At 56.8% G+C, this 15,063-nt stretch overlaps 2 protein-coding genes across 2 annotated transcripts in view; one reads left to right on the top strand and one right to left on the bottom strand.

Moving 5' to 3' along the window:
• Positions 1–4,371: 4,371 nt before the first annotated feature.
• VOLCADRAFT_93325 (uncharacterized protein) lies at positions 4,372–8,460 on the top strand (the record flags this gene model as incomplete). Its single annotated transcript, XM_002952644.1, has 7 exons — positions 4,372–4,382; positions 5,443–5,479; positions 5,512–5,890; positions 6,110–6,961; positions 7,006–7,132; positions 7,194–7,437; positions 7,813–8,460. The coding sequence occupies 7 exons, from the start codon at positions 4,372–4,374 to the stop codon at positions 8,458–8,460; spliced, it is 2,298 nt and encodes a 765-aa protein (XP_002952690.1).
• A 3,681-nt stretch (positions 8,461–12,141) lies between these two features.
• The window catches only part of VOLCADRAFT_93324 (uncharacterized protein), a gene marked incomplete at both ends in the record, with an annotated part of 12,945 nt that continues 10,023 nt past the window's right edge, over positions 12,142–15,063 (bottom strand). The window contains 2 exons of the mRNA XM_002952575.1: positions 12,142–12,267; positions 12,370–12,491. Of these exons, the coding sequence (XP_002952621.1) occupies positions 12,142–12,267; positions 12,370–12,491 (248 nt within the window). The remainder of the gene's footprint in view (positions 12,268–12,369; positions 12,492–15,063) is intronic.

Here is a 15,063-nt window from a genome sequence, read left to right as displayed (position 1 = left end):
GCTTCGCCGCGCGAGAGCATACCCGCAGGGGCTGGCCTTCCGGATAAACGCGACCCAGTCTACCGGCCCAAGGCAACTCAGCCTGGGTGCTTCGCCGCGCGAGAGCATACCCGCTGGGGCTGGCCTTCCGGACAAACGCGACCCAGTCTACCGGCCCAAGGCAACTCAGCCTGGGTGCTTCGCCGCGCGAGAGCATACCCGCAGGGGCTGGCCTTCCGGACAAACGCGACCCAGTCTACCGGCCCAAGGCAACTCAGCCTGGGTGCTTCGCCGCGCGAGAGCATACCCGCAGGGGCTGGCCTTCCGGACAAACGCGACCCAGTCTACCGGCCCAAGGCAACTCAGCCTGGGTGCTTCGCCGCGCGAGAGCATACCCGCAGGGGCTGGCCTTCCGGATAAACGCGACCCAGTCTACCGGCCCAAGGCAACTCAGCCTGGGTGCTTCGCCGCGCGAGAGCATACCCGCAGGGGCTGGCCTTCCGGACAAACGCAACCCAGTCTACCGGCCCAAGGCAACTCAGCCTGGGTGCTTCGCCGCGCGAGAGCATACCCGCAGGGGCTGGCCTTCCGGACAAACGCGACCCAGTCTACCGGCCCAAGGCAACTCAGCCTGGGTGCTTCGCCGCGCGAGAGCATACCCGCTGGGGCTGGCCTTCCGGACAAACGCGACCCAGTCTACCGGCCCAAGGCAACTCAGCCTGGGTGCTTCGCCGCGCGAGAGCATACCCGCAGGGGCTGGCCTTCCGGATAAACGCGACCCAGTCTACCGGCCCAAGGCAACTCAGCCTGGGTGCTTCGCCGCGCGAGAGCATACCCGCAGGGGCTGGCCTTCCGGACAAACGCAACCCAGTCTACCGGCCCAAGGCAACTCAGCCTGGGTGCTTCGCCGCGCGAGAGCATACCCGCAGGGGCTGGCCTTCCGGACAAACGCGACCCAGTCTACCGGCCCAAGGCAACTCAGCCTGGGTGCTTCGCCGCGCGAGAGCATACCCGCTGGGGCTGGCCTTCCGGACAAACGCGACCCAGTCTACCGGCCCAAGGCAACTCAGCCTGGGTGCTTCGCCGCGCGAGAGCATACCCCCTGGGGCTGGCCTTCCGGATAAACTCTTCCTATGCTACTGGCCTAAGGCAACCCAGTCCTGGTGCTGGCCTTCCAGCTAAACGCATCTAAGCCTTCGGCCCAAGGCCACTCAGCAACATCCCCTTCTGGGTGTTTCCGTCGCGTGCCATTCTTATCGCCTTCGTCATAGCCATTACTTCGTTCTCCTCCGGACCTTCTCCGACTCAGCTGCGCACTTCATCCCGCTCAGCCATCTCTTCGCTGTTACTGACGCCCGATGTGCCAGTAACGCTGTGTTCTCTGATTTCCTTCCTTATTAAACTGGGTCCATATGTATTGTATATTGTTATTTTTGACGTCCCTATTCCCCAACAAACGACGTTCTGACTTGCACTTGCTTGCACGGTTGACTGGCGAACTTGCGTTGTCTGGATTTAGCGCTTTGTTCTCAGCTAATCTTTGTAACGAACTACAGTATCAGTCCCTGTCCTCTGGCCAGTTCTGGTCTGCGCCTTCCTGCGCCGCACTTGCCGTACTGCACTACAGGACGAGCACTTAATCAACATGCACTGATACAACCAACTCTACGGTGTCTATGCGAAAGTGCCCGAATCACGTCCGGCCTTTTCCTGGTGCGCGACTGTCAAGGCATAGTCAGCGAAATATTAGCACAGCTATCAAATGTGACACGAGCCCATGCTAAGGTCCTCACATTGATTCTCTCACAGCAGCTATGCCTTTACGGTTTGCTCGTTGTCAGGGTTTTAACTTGCAACATCAATATCACCTCTCCCTAGCGTTCCGTAACATCAGACTCACTCTCCTTTCCACGTTCATCAGTGAGGCAATCTGCCAAATTACGAAGCCCAAGCGCTCGTCCACCGTACACAACCAAAACAGCCACGAACGCCAGCAACGAACGCCAGCAACGAAGGCAGCATCTAGAGTAGGTTCCACTGCTACACTTCCTGTGCCGCCTGCTTCGCCGATGACAAAGGGCCGAGCACAGTGTAAAGTACCGGTAGTTTAACGGTTCCAAAATTTGCAAATCGATGGAATTATGGTTGGCTGAAAGAGCACTGGGTGGGCGGGTGGGCTAACCAAAAACGAAAAATCAAATCGATTTGCCCACCATGCTGCGCAATTCCCAGTCATCCGCGGGGTTCGGCGATGGCCCTCTAGTGCGACTTGTCTGGACCGCCCCAGCTAGGCAAGGTCTCGCAGGAGCTTCCGAGGTGCGTCCGGATTATTGATGGGTGTCCTGGATCTCTCCAGCCGGCGAGACTTACACTGTCTCTACAGGTTGCTAGCGCGGTGTCTCACTGAGTCGAGGCATCCGGCTCCGCACCCTCCTCTCTATCCGCCTTTCTTCATTCACTCCAGGGTCGGCCTGGAATTCCCCCAATGCCCAGCCCCGCGCTTTCAACAGCTTAGTGTACCAAATGCCAGCAATGGGCTTCTGACAGCTGGCAAAAGATTCGGAGCTCATCCGGCGAGTTGCATACCTGGCTGATGCGACACCACCCTTTGATGAACCTGCTAAACTGTGACCCGGAGTCTCTTCTGACTTTCTTCGAGGAGCATTGGAAAGGTGCTCACGCAGGAAGGGCCCGTCTGGATCGTCTGCGCTGCCCTACCACTCTGCATGGGGCCATCTCCAACCTCTCTACCGCCTTCAACCTGCTGAACCGAGGGAGTCCTTACAATGCGGTCACATATTGCGTCAATCCTTGTGAGAGTCTACTGGTCCATGGTTACAACAAAGGTTATCTCCCCCGGTGGGGCCATGCTGAGCGGGGTGCCGTGCTTCTTAGTGCACAATAATATTCCTGGTGCTGAGTGGCTATTCGTGACGGACTGCTGTCAACACCCCGGCTCCCATTCCCCGCATGACCCTGCTGCATGACTGAAGTATGTTCTGCATCTTTTTAGGTATAAACTAAAACATTTTCCGGGATCTGCTCTGCTGCACCTGCATGTGCGGCCACGACTGTGGGGAGCTTCAAGTGTAGGATCTTCATGATCATGATCATAGCCAAACTCCTTTCCAGGGCTTCCTACTCCTTCTGCCTGGTGCTGATGGCCGAATTCCTGCAACCTGCCGGATCCAGATTGCAAAGCTGGTCACGAAAACCTACCGTGGAGTCCGTGCATCTGGTCAACTATTGGAGAGGTCCATCGATGCCGCGGCCTGCCGCCTCAGTACCCCCTCTCTGTACCTCTCTGCCTGTTTGAACATCCCCCTGCCCCACTACCTCTTCCGGCCCTTGGACACCAATGGACACCGTTTCAAGGAGGCACCCCTCACAACCGAGGCTTTGGAGTCTCGTCTCAAGCGCCATCTAAGTGCCTCTGGTCAGGATGGCGGAGAGACCAGTCACAGTTTTCGTCGTGGCTCTTTACAATATGCCTTTCAGCAGGGTGTGCCCCTCAGCCAGCTGCTGGAGAAGGCACAGATGAAGTCCCTGTGCACCATATGGCGGTACCTTCATCCTACCTGTCACATTCGGCGGGACGAAAGGCAGCAATTTGAGAGCGACAGTGAGGAGGAATAGGCGCACTGGGACCGGGTGGGGGAAATCATGGTGTGTCTCCGGTGGGAGAAGCGGTGCGCCTACACGCCGACTGTCTCCAAATGAGGACTAGGTTGGCCTGAAATTGGCCAAAAACTAAAGCGCCCCATATCTCTGTCAAGCACCCTAAACCGCTCTATTAAAACGACACTCCCTGCAATTCCCCTCTCGCCAAAACAAACGTCATCTCACCTTGGACCCATACAACCTTAGCAACCACCTTCACCGTAACCAGTACCGTAACCAGTACTTCTGAAAACGTAGGTCGAATTACGTTCCATTCGCAACCTCGCTGTCTATTTGCGAGCACCGCAAACACCGCCGCTTATTGTACTGGAAATCTTTCCGGGTAGAATAACCGCTCTGCGCGTGGAAGCCCATTTCTAGGGAGGTTCAGGGCAAGGTGGGCAGGCAGTGGGCACCCTGTGAAGGTTAGGCTTCTAGGCTCAGGCACCTCCCCCCCCCCAGCCGCTGAAGGGCCCGGAACCTCGTGTTGGATTGGTGCTCGACTGCGCGATCCTGCGTATGTCGGCAAAGCATGAGCCAGGAGAAGATGCAAATTGCTATGAGCACCTCGCCAAATTATACATGTCCTCCACTCGATTATTTCTTTTTTTGCAGGCCGGCGAAAAACGCTTGCAAAAACAAGTCGTCAAGGCGCGTCGGATAGACTGTCAGGTTCAACCTAACCTATCGCATTGAATCCGTTAAGCCATTAATATGCACTACTAAATACTTATGTATCAACTGTAAGTTCGGCGTGGCCAAATTGTTGGATTATATAAGTCTTTGTCACGAATGGTTGTCCTACGTTTCTTGCCTCGCACTTTGCCGTCGATACCAAATCATTTGGCATAGTCAATATCAAAATCATTTCTTATGATAATAGCACTATTATTGTTTATATTTATAAACTCGCTTGATCCTGAGATTGAGCCCACCTAGCCCTCACTAAGAGGACCTTAGGCGCTGCCCCCTTGCTGAACTCTGCCTGTACATGGAGCTGATCGACAAGTTCGTCCCTCGCTGGGTAAATGCCTACGAGCTGTTTGGTGACATTGAGCGACTCGAGCCACTCTTGGAGATGCGATTGTTACAGTGCGATTGTTACACTCTTGCCCACGATCGGATTCGTCCAAGGGTCCGTTCAGACCCTGTGGGTCGCTATGCGCGCAACGTTCTCTGCTGATAAAAGCTTATAAATTTTTAAAATAAGTAACTTAACTATATGAATGACCTTGACGCAGGTCGTCATGCTAAATTCCTGTAAAGGGTGACATCATGTCGAGTACCCTTGGTCCAATCCTACATGATTTCACACGAGAAACAGCTCTATATTTCGTTGTCAAAGTAGACAAACATGTTGCAATAACAAAGCAATTTAGAAAGTCGTTATCGTCAGAGTTTTGCTTCTTGAAACGAACGGACGCATCATCCTCAGCATGGAGCATAAACACTCTCGTATAGAGCGTCATAATTTTTTTAGTGAAATAATTCCACAAGGTTGGACGGTCGCTCTGTGCGTCGTGGTTGCTCCTGACTGCTGCTGTAAAGTTTCATTTTAGGAACTGCGTTCAACGCTGCGACTTCTAGCCACACCAGTTCCAAAGGTACAGCATGACAGGAACTCAGCGCACATCGGATGGGCCGACCGTCCAACAGCGACGTCCGTGCAGGTTTGATCACGGCCTTGCGCCACGCGAAGTACAGCCGCCCCTTGGGATTCGCCTGCCAGCGCCCATATTTCCCTCGACAACGTCCGGTCGTGCATCGCTATCGCCAAATCCACTTACGCGATGTGTTGGCCAGGCCACGGACGCTGCAGGCGCACAGGCTTCCGCCGTCGGTCAGTCGCAAACGCGCTGGGCTTTTCCCCAGGCTGCTGGTCGGCCATCTGCCAACGCCAACGCCAAGTCCTCAATTCTGCGGAGGCAGCGGCTTGTGCTAGCGCCAGCTTCTAGCGGCGCTGCTGCAGCCACGGCGTTAGCAACGTCCCGGACCGTCCAAGCAGCCCACGCCCGATCTGAGAGGCACATCGCCCGCGGCGAATTCAGCGCCGCGGCTGGCACTGGCAGGGACGCCGGCAGCGGCAGCGGCGGCGGATGTGATGACGGCGCTACGGCCAGGGCCGCTGGTGGCGGCGAAGATGGCGGCGGCGGCGCTGCACGGCTTTCAAGACCTAGTATGCGTGTTAACGGAGCTGGAAAAGGCGGACGAAAGAATGCAGGCTGCGTTGAGGGTCTGCGCGCAGGTGCCGGTACGGGTAGCTGCGGCACTGCAGCCGGCGGCTGCGGCAACGGGAGCGGAGTCAGTGGCGACGGCGGCGGCGACGGCAGGGACATCGGCGGCAGCGGTAGCGGCGGCAGTACACATGTGGACGCGGGCGGTGGTACGGGTAACGACGGGGTGAGCGGCGGCGGCAACCGCAGCGATAATAGCACTACTGGCGGCGGCAGCCGTACCGCTGATGACGCAGCGGGCCGTTGCGGCGGAGCCACCGCCGGCACTGGCGGCCAGCGGCATGCCCGCAGGTCTCCTCGCTTTGTGGGAGCCCCGGCGTCAACCTCAGCCGCTGTCGCGGCGGCGGCGGCTGTTCTTCGTACAGTCGCAAATGTCGATGCACCAGTAGACGCAGCGGCGACGGATGCGGCGACGGTGATGGCGACTGCAGCGGCGGCCACCGTGAAACTGGGTGAGGCCACAGCGCCTGGAGGTGTCCACGCAGCGGTCCATCAGTTAATAAACCGTGTGGCTGCCGTTACGACTGCCTCGACAGCCATCTTCGATGTCGCGGCCTCAGCCCAGGCCGTCATTTCAGCCGACCGTACGGCGGAGCCGCGGCCAAGCGTGAGATCCAGTACGAGGCGGCGGAAACGGCGACGGGTCCCGACAGAGGAAGATGAAACCGTTGATCATGACGGCGGCGGGCAGAAGGTCACAGAGATGGCCGCCGCCGCCACTGCCGCCGCCACTGCTGCCGCCGACGCCGGGGCCGCTCCCGCCGCTTTCACTGCGGGCGCCTCGTTGGGCGGTGACAGCACAACGCGAGTGGATGCTGGTGTCCATGTACGAGGTGTTGCCTTATTGCCAAGGACGGTGGAGGACGGGGGTTGCGTCGCTAAGAGATTGCGGTTAGGGGAGGCAGCGGGCCCGCCGCCGCGGACAGAGCCATCACCGTCGCAGCCTCCGCTGCCGGCGCCGCTGCCAATTCCGCGGCCGCTGCAGGCGGCGGCGGCGATGGCGTCTACAGCACGGAACCTGAGGAAGGCTCCGAAGCCTGCGCCTGCTCCGCCGTCGCCGCTGGCCCCGCTTGTGCCGAGGCGACCGCGTACGGCCCCGCAACCGCAGCTGCTAATGGCGTCAGCAACGCAGCAATTCAAGGAGCAGCCATTGCTGCCGCCGCCGCCGCCGCAACCGTTGTGGGCACCGCCGACGTCGGCTGCGGCTGCGACGGCTACTGCCGAGAGGGCGTGTGGGCGCTGCGGGATGAGTCAAACCTGTAAGTGGTTCCCTGCTGCGGCTGCTTCTCCCGGCTCATACTTATGTAACGCGTGCTACAGCTGGAGGGTGGAGGAAAGGCGGAAGGTCAAAGCGGACCTTGCGGTGGCTGGGCCTGGCGGCAATCCTGACAGCGGCCAGAACGGGGCAGCAGCAGCAGCAGTGGCGGCGGCGGCGGCGGCGTCAGAAGCACCCGCGGCGGCGATACAGCAGCAGCAAGAGCAAGAGCTTGCGCAGGAGCTGGAAACGGAGCCGTCACGGCCGTACATCGTGCCGTCACTCCGAGGGTGGTTGTGGCTGTACGCGGTGACCGCCGTCCCGCCGCCACCGGTATCGCCGCCACAACAGCAACATGCCGACTACGCCGCCAACGGCGCTGATGACGGCGATAGTGAAGGCCATGATGGCGACGGTGGCGTCCATGGCGGCGACGACAGCGGCAGCAGCCATGACAATGGCGGCAGCCTTGGAGGCGGCGGCAAGTTGACTCGTGATGCTCTACGGCGGATGAAGACGCGACGGGAGACACGCCAGAAGGCGCACTTGGAAAAGCTGGAGAAGCTGCGGCGGCGGCGGCGACGCTTAGAGCGGCGTGAGAGGCGCCGGAAACGTCAGCAGCTGGCGCAGCGGCCGCCAGCGCCTGTCGGGGAGCTCATGATTCCGCCGCCGCCGCCGTCGGAGGATTTGTTGCAGCTACTGCCACAGCCGCTGCCGTGTTTCCTGCCGGAGCCCACTTCCGCTGCCGGCTGTGCTCTAGCGGAGGCCGCGGAGGCCGCAATGGCAGCAGCGGCGGCGGCGGCGGCATTGAAGACTTCTTGGGATGGGCTCCGCGGCCCCGGGCCGCTGGCAACACCGCCACTGCCGCCGCCACCATCGCCACAACCCAACACCACGACGCCCTGCCTCGTTTGTACTTCGAAGGTTAAGCCCATCGGCTGCGTACGGCAGGACGGCCGCTACGTTTGTCGTACATGCGCATCGCGCATGATCCAAATGCCAATCGACCTGAAGACCGGCAGCGGTACCGGTGGGACCGCGGCGGCAGCGAACCTGATCAGTGGTGGCGCCGGCGGCAGCATCGGCGATGGCGCGTTATCAGCCAGCAGCTGGGGTGGTGTCGTACATGCCGTACAGCTGGAGGTCGAGTGGTCGAGGGATCACGTGGAGGCGGCACTAGGGCTGGCGGAGGCGATGCTGAAGGTCGCGTCGCTGGAGAGGCAGGACAACGGTTGTGCTGCCGCCGCCGGTGACGACGGCGGCGGCAGCAGTGGCGGTGCGCGCCCGAGGCAGCCAGAGAAGAGCAAGCGAGCTGGCCAGCGGAAGGAGTGATAAGGTTCGCCGCCGCCGAAGAGGAAGAAGAGGACAAGAAGAAGAGGCAGGCCCGCAACATGCCGCAGTAGCAATGGCAGACAATAGTGCACAGCGACAACAGGGGCCCGTGGTCTTAGGATGCAAGGGAGTTTGGGGGTGTTGCATATCGCGGGGCGCGGGGCCGGCCCCCGAGGGAAAGGGCAGGGATGTAGGGTGTAAGAGTGGGAGATGGGGGTTTAGGCGGAGCGCGCGCAGGACCGACCGACGAAGGTTTTCGTTCATTTGTGGGGTCAGGATGGGCATCCATGTTCGTATTCGCGCATGGGGTGCGTGAGTGGTGCCTTGTTGGGTCAGATCGTAGCGGTTTGGTGGAGGATGCGGGGCTGATAGATATGGCCTGTCCAGGGAGGACGGACTTAGACGGACAGACTGAAAGATGGACAATCAGAAAGATGTAAACTAGGCAGGCAGACAGACAGACAGAGAGAAACAAACAAGCAACGAACAAACAAACAGGAAATGCGTCAGGCTGTTGGATTGTCGTCAGCCTCCTGAACGGCCCAATCCACTCCGGGTTTTACTCATGGTTTGCGATGTCGGCCCCTAAATATATGTATGTAGGTAGGTATCTGTGTATGTATGTATGATGTGTGGGACAGGGGGGTCATATCTTCACCCTGCGGCCGCTACCCGGCAGGCCCTGCCTTTCCCGATATTTCGGGGCACCCACATCAAGTCACCCTAGTCAACTTCCCAGTGGATCGCTCAGGTTCCGCACCCACCACCGGCATCCAAAGGAATCTGCCGGATCGACTACATGCCTGGTCAGCTCGCTAGTATGTGTGTATCTATGTATGATGTTAATTACATTGTGTGCTTAAAAGCCGGGGGCCCAGGGCCGAAACACAGCACGGCTATGTATGCATGTGTGTATGTATGTATGCATCTATGTACGTGTGTATCTATGTATGGATGGTTCTATGTATCTATGCGCACTATGGCACACCAAGTTTTGCGACAGGAGGTCGCGGAGTCCCTCTTCAATCCCGAAGGGCCCGGATGGAGGACACTACTCCTCCGCTTTCTATGTTTTCTGGGGCACGACGTATGGAAACAGGCCCCGCAAGGGCTACACGAGGTAGACGAACGAGTGGAATGGATGATGAACAGGCCATTGCCAGAAGGTGTGGTATTGGAGTTCAAGGACCGATTGGTGAGTGGTTGGAAGCATGCGCGTCTAGATGTCCAGCCAGACGGGTACCCGTCAGACGGCAAGCAAACTATGTGTGTAGTGGAATGTGCCAGAACTTGGAAGATGCACTGGAAGCGAGCGGGTTTTGTGCTGCAGCTTTGCTCGACTTTATGACGGTCAGCATTTGCTAGCTGCACGTGTGTGTAGACGTAGTGTGTCTTCATAGACATTCGGGCCTCATGGATTTGTGCTGTGTGTGGCGCCCCATCATGATATCGGTTATCAGTTAACCTTGCCTTCGTGGCGCACTATCCTAAACTCGTAAGCCCATGGATTTGGGGACAACCTTATTGCTGACATGTGCCTTTGACTGCGCTGTGTTTCCTCTCTCGCTGCTGATGGCCTGGACTGCGGCTGGGAGAAGAGATGTGAGCGCCGTCGAGGAACAGGAATTACTCGTTCATTTCGAAACTCATATTTGAAGGTGCACATGGAATGTGCGCAGTGGATGACCATATGTATGAAACAAGATTGGGTGTCGGCTTCAAGGAAGCCGGAAAAAGGGCGGGGCCCCTCTGCATCCGTACAGGCCGGTAGCAAGGGTGGCAAGTGTGACAATTGATGGGTAGTGTCAACGCAGTGGGAGATGTGCTTTGTTGCTTTGTTGGTGTGAGAGCTAAGCTTGCACCGGCGGAATCGTCAGCACCGCCTGCGGGCTCCACGCGAATCGCATCCATCCCGGGTGCATGCCGCATGGACAGTGCGGCAGACCGCAAGTCGGAATGCCCGTGCGGGCAAATGGTAACGAAAGCTGGGTGAATTTCGGTGCTGTCTGTGATGTTTATCCCCGAAGCGCCAGCGGCCTCAGCAATCCGCCCCACAGCCGCGGGCTTCATCGGGGCACACCGCAAGTCTCCGGAGGCCCCGTGCATTGGCCAAAGTAAATGTACAAACAAGCAGCTTGTGTATTTCATAGAGAAATGAAAGCAAATTATGTTGGCCTGCTGGTGGCAAGTCGGATTGCCCATGCCGGCAAATGGTAACACAAGCTGGGTGTTCGAGTTATCATACGCCGTCATCTCAGAATTCCATTATGAGATACGCGGCAGCTTTCGGGATGAAATTTAGCGCGAGAGGCGTTGATGTGACTTTTGAGGTCGGTGAATGGAGGCAGCTAAACTTGTTTGTGCTCATACGGTCTTTGTTAGCTACATGCGAGATACCTTGCAATAGAGAATGCTGTATAGTACCGATAACGCGTTTCAGCCGGGTGAAATATTATGTTTGGTCCGTTACACACTCAAGGCCTGGGAGTTCGAGTTATCATACGCCGTCATCTAAGAATTCAAATATGAGATACGCGGTACCTTTCGGGATGAAATTTAGCGCGAGAGGCGTTGATGTGACTTTGGCCTCGGTCAATTGAGGCAGCCAAACTTGTTTGCGCTCTTACAATTTTTGTTGGCTACATGCGAAATACCTTGCAATAGAGGATGCTGTATAGTACCTATAACGCGTTTCAGCCGGGCGAGATATTATGTTTGGTCCGTTACAGACACACACACACACACACACACACGGACATGGGCAATCCTACAGGTCGGGGCCCCCCTGGGCGCTTCGCGCTGGGGCCCCGCCCAAAAACAAAACACTCGTGGGAGTCAAAAAGTTTCAAGGGAGTTCAATTGTCTTACACAGGAGGTGCTGACGCTGATTGGCTGGTTGAGAATTCCGAGCTAATTCGCACAAGTGAGCTCTCTTCATTTCCAAGTTTCCTTTTCATAACTCGGGAGGGTTACAGGGCACCAGGGGAGGCTCGGACCAGTAGTAGTGCCAGCGGCGGTACTGAGAGAACATAGGAGCGAATTAGGCCACTGCTTGACACTGGTCGAGGGCGTTAGAGCTCTTCTGCGCAGAGGACTCCTTAAAAGACGGCCCGGAACCTGAAACTTCGCTGCATTGGAAGACGTACTGTACGGCGTGGATTGTTATTAGTCAGAAAGCAATGATTGCTTTATTGAGTAGTTCCCTTACCGCTTAGGGGTCGTACAGACGGAGGGTTACCTGCAGGCAGGAGAGTTGTGCTTGCTTCCTTGGGAGGGGGCGAGCCAGGCACACATCGGACCTGCGCCCGCCTGAGCCCGTACCGAAACTCGGCTGCGGGATGGGCAGGAGGCTGGGGCCTGCAAAACGCGACCGACCTCCCCCATTATGCTGCTTGGCTGCAAACGACTTGCCCGATTTTCCTACCATCGCCTTCTCCGCTTCGACCCGTTTGCTAACCGCTAGTAACAACTGGCTCTCTTCCGCGGTGTCACAACATCCCAGCCCACTGGCATTGCCTTACGCAGGTGCTTTTTAAGCTCCACGCACAGCTTCTCACCCTCAGCAGGCGCGTCGTTCGTGGCCTTTTCCAGCTCCTCCAGCTGTTCGGGTAGGGTGTCGTCTCGTCGCGCGTCGCGTTCGTCCCCAAGTTGGCGGTTTACTTTCTGGAAGGCTTGGAAGACCTAGTTGAGTTCCTGATTCTCGCGCCTTAGGGCCTTCTGCTCCTTGCCGATCCAGCCGTGGCCCACAAAGTCCAGGTCCTTAAATGGGCGCTCGTTAATGCGGCCGGCCTTATCGGTGGCCAGGATCTTGGCGGGTGGTTCCAATGCTCACTTCACATTGGTGAGGGCTGCTTCGGCGGCCGCCAGCTGCTGCCACGTCGACAAGTAAATATCATACGCTTGACTAACGGCTCCTGTGAGCTTTTTCTTGTCCTTTCGCGCAAGCGGGTTGTAGGCGACCATGGTCAACGCCTGTTTGACCGTCTCCGATTCCTCTAAAGCGGACAGCTGCGCGGTGAGCGCATCTATATCTGTTCGCAGCTAATTTTCAGTTGTTTGCGGTCATCATGCAGATACCGCCCAGCATTGCGATTGCAACAAGTTCTAATCCAAACAAGAAAGCCATGGGCAGAAGCCGAGGCGGAAAACTGTCAGTACTGACAATATGAACTCGCGAAATTACTCTTTCCGTCGCACTCCTGCGACTTGCTCTAGCCCTGTACGGTCCAGCCGTACGCACCAACGACATTCAACCGAGTACAAATACATAGAAAACCTTGGATTTCTTTCGTTATGCTCAGAAAACCTCCAGTTTTTGAGGTAGTAATTAAGTCGCGCCTTTGTCAAGGGCGTGCTCACCTTACGACACACAAAGTCTCTGTTGTATGTTTTCGGGATTGCTTTGAAGCGAGAGCCCCGGAAGGGTCGGAGTGATGGGTTTTATCGTTCTAGGGGCTCGCGCCTCGTCCCACGCTCATGCTCCAGATAAAAACACGTTTTGACTAACACCCACTGAAAACCAGCTCCCAAGAGCCGTCGTTGCCACCAACCACCGCCACAGCCCGCAGCGGTAGCAGCTCTGACACATTATGTGACGAGGGCAACGGATGCCAACGGAGCTTTTCCCCTCGTCTACGAATTATATTTTAATGACGCAACACACCACATTCCGGGCTTGTCCTAAGGTAACGAGGGTGTATAACATTCCATAGTGCACGACGTGTTGCGTCTAGAGGCGCAGGTGTGTTTTTACATCACACTTACCCCCCCTAACTACCCAGGGTAGGGGAGCCGGTCATCATCGCCGTCATCATCGTCATCTAGGGGCAAAAGCCGACCAGTATACCTGCCGTACATCGCATCTTCTTTGTCGGACGTCTCTTCCCCCGTCCTATCAGCGGTTGGGTGAAGGCCGCAAACGAGAGATGTACTGAGCTCATTCTCCGTTAAACATTCCCTTCATTGTTATTACACGTTTCTGTTCACCGGTTTCTGATCACCGGAAACCTTTATGCCTTAGAAAGGGCCCCGAATACTTACATTGCCTTCTGCCTTCCCCCAAGCATTATAGCCAAGGGCACGACACGAAGACGCCCATTCATCCCCTCCCTGCCTCTCCCTCTCTCAGCTAAACTAACTGAAACAACTGTTTTTTCTTCTGTCCTCTTCTTAAGCGCTTAATGACATTTGGCATACACGTTATGGAGTCGGGCTGCTGCCTACGAAAGCACCACCATCTTACCATCTCAATTACCAACAATGCCAACACAATCATCATCATCATCATCATCATCATCATTGTCAGCAGCAGCAGCAGCAGCAGCTGTAGTCCATCGGCACCAGCATTGTCAGCCAAGCACCGTTACGCGTTAGTTCCATGTCACGTGCTTAGCTCTTGTGTGTCAACCTGCGCGACTTCCCTGGGTTGGAAACAGCACCACGAGTAAAGGGAGGGTTGTGCGCCGAGCGAGAGCCGCGAGCAATCAACGAACCAACCCACCACACAGTGAATTCTATTACACTGCGAATTTTAAGTCGCGTCACGCACATTAATCCTTCCACCTATCCATCCCTCCGCCACCCCCTCCTGAAGTGCACGGGAAGACACTTGCAACTCGGGCCCCCTTTCTCTCCCCTCCCCTCTCCTCCCCACAACTCGGCGCTCTCATATGACCTTCCGAGAGGACGCCGACGACATTTTACATTACGTTACATTATATTTCATTACTCTTACTTACAACGTATGCAACACCCGTTGAACGGGTTGCAGACAAACCGCCAAAGGGCTTTTTACAGCTTCAAACTTCTTCAGCAATCGCATGTAACCTGCAACCTGCACCCTAACCATGTCCGCTAGATTCTGCACTAGAATTCAAAATCTCAGCCTGTAGAATCTTTTCCCCCTACAAATGGAGTGTGCGAGCGAGGAAAACCTTTCCTGGATGGAGCCAAACAGGAGCCAAGCCAGGTTAACAACTGCACCTCAGTGCCTCTTAACAACAACAGCCGCAGGAGGCGTGTGTTGCGTTGTCTACTGTCTTGCGCCGCCGCGATAGAGATGCTTTGTGTCGTCAACAGAATCTATCAACAACTCAAGCTGCTCTTCGGCGGTGCTCCTGCCAAATCCATATCGTGCCACACATGTTCTCTCTCTCCCCCCACTTCCCACAACCACGACAACACAGGGGGACTATGATGTGCTATTGTGTTCTCTCTCCACACACAAACACACACATACACATTCCTGTCCCTTTCGTCTTGTTCGTCTCATTCGTTCCTCTCCCAACCTTCACGGTCACCACGGCCCCACCCAACCGACATGTCCGTGCATGTCAACCCGGCAAATGAACACCTCACGCATTCCCAACCCCCCCGCCGCCCCCCGCCCCGCCCTGCCCCTTTCCCTCACCCGCGCCCTTCCCGTCCAACTGCCCCCCAACGCAGTTCAGCCCTCCGGAACGGTCCAGACGCACATCCATTGATATGCCGGTAGGCTTCTTACAGCAGCAGCAGCAGGAGCATCCTATTGTTGTTGCTGTTGCTGCTGCTGTTGCTGTTGTTGTTGCTGCTGCTGCTGCTGCTGCTGCTGCTGCTGCTGTTCTT

This window comes from Volvox carteri (genome assembly GCF_000143455.1).
Source record: "Volvox carteri f. nagariensis unplaced genomic scaffold VOLCAscaffold_31, whole genome shotgun sequence".
NCBI classification, from domain to species: Eukaryota; Viridiplantae; Chlorophyta; class Chlorophyceae; order Chlamydomonadales; family Volvocaceae; genus Volvox; species Volvox carteri.
This window is presented reverse-complemented; position numbering and strand designations above follow the sequence as displayed.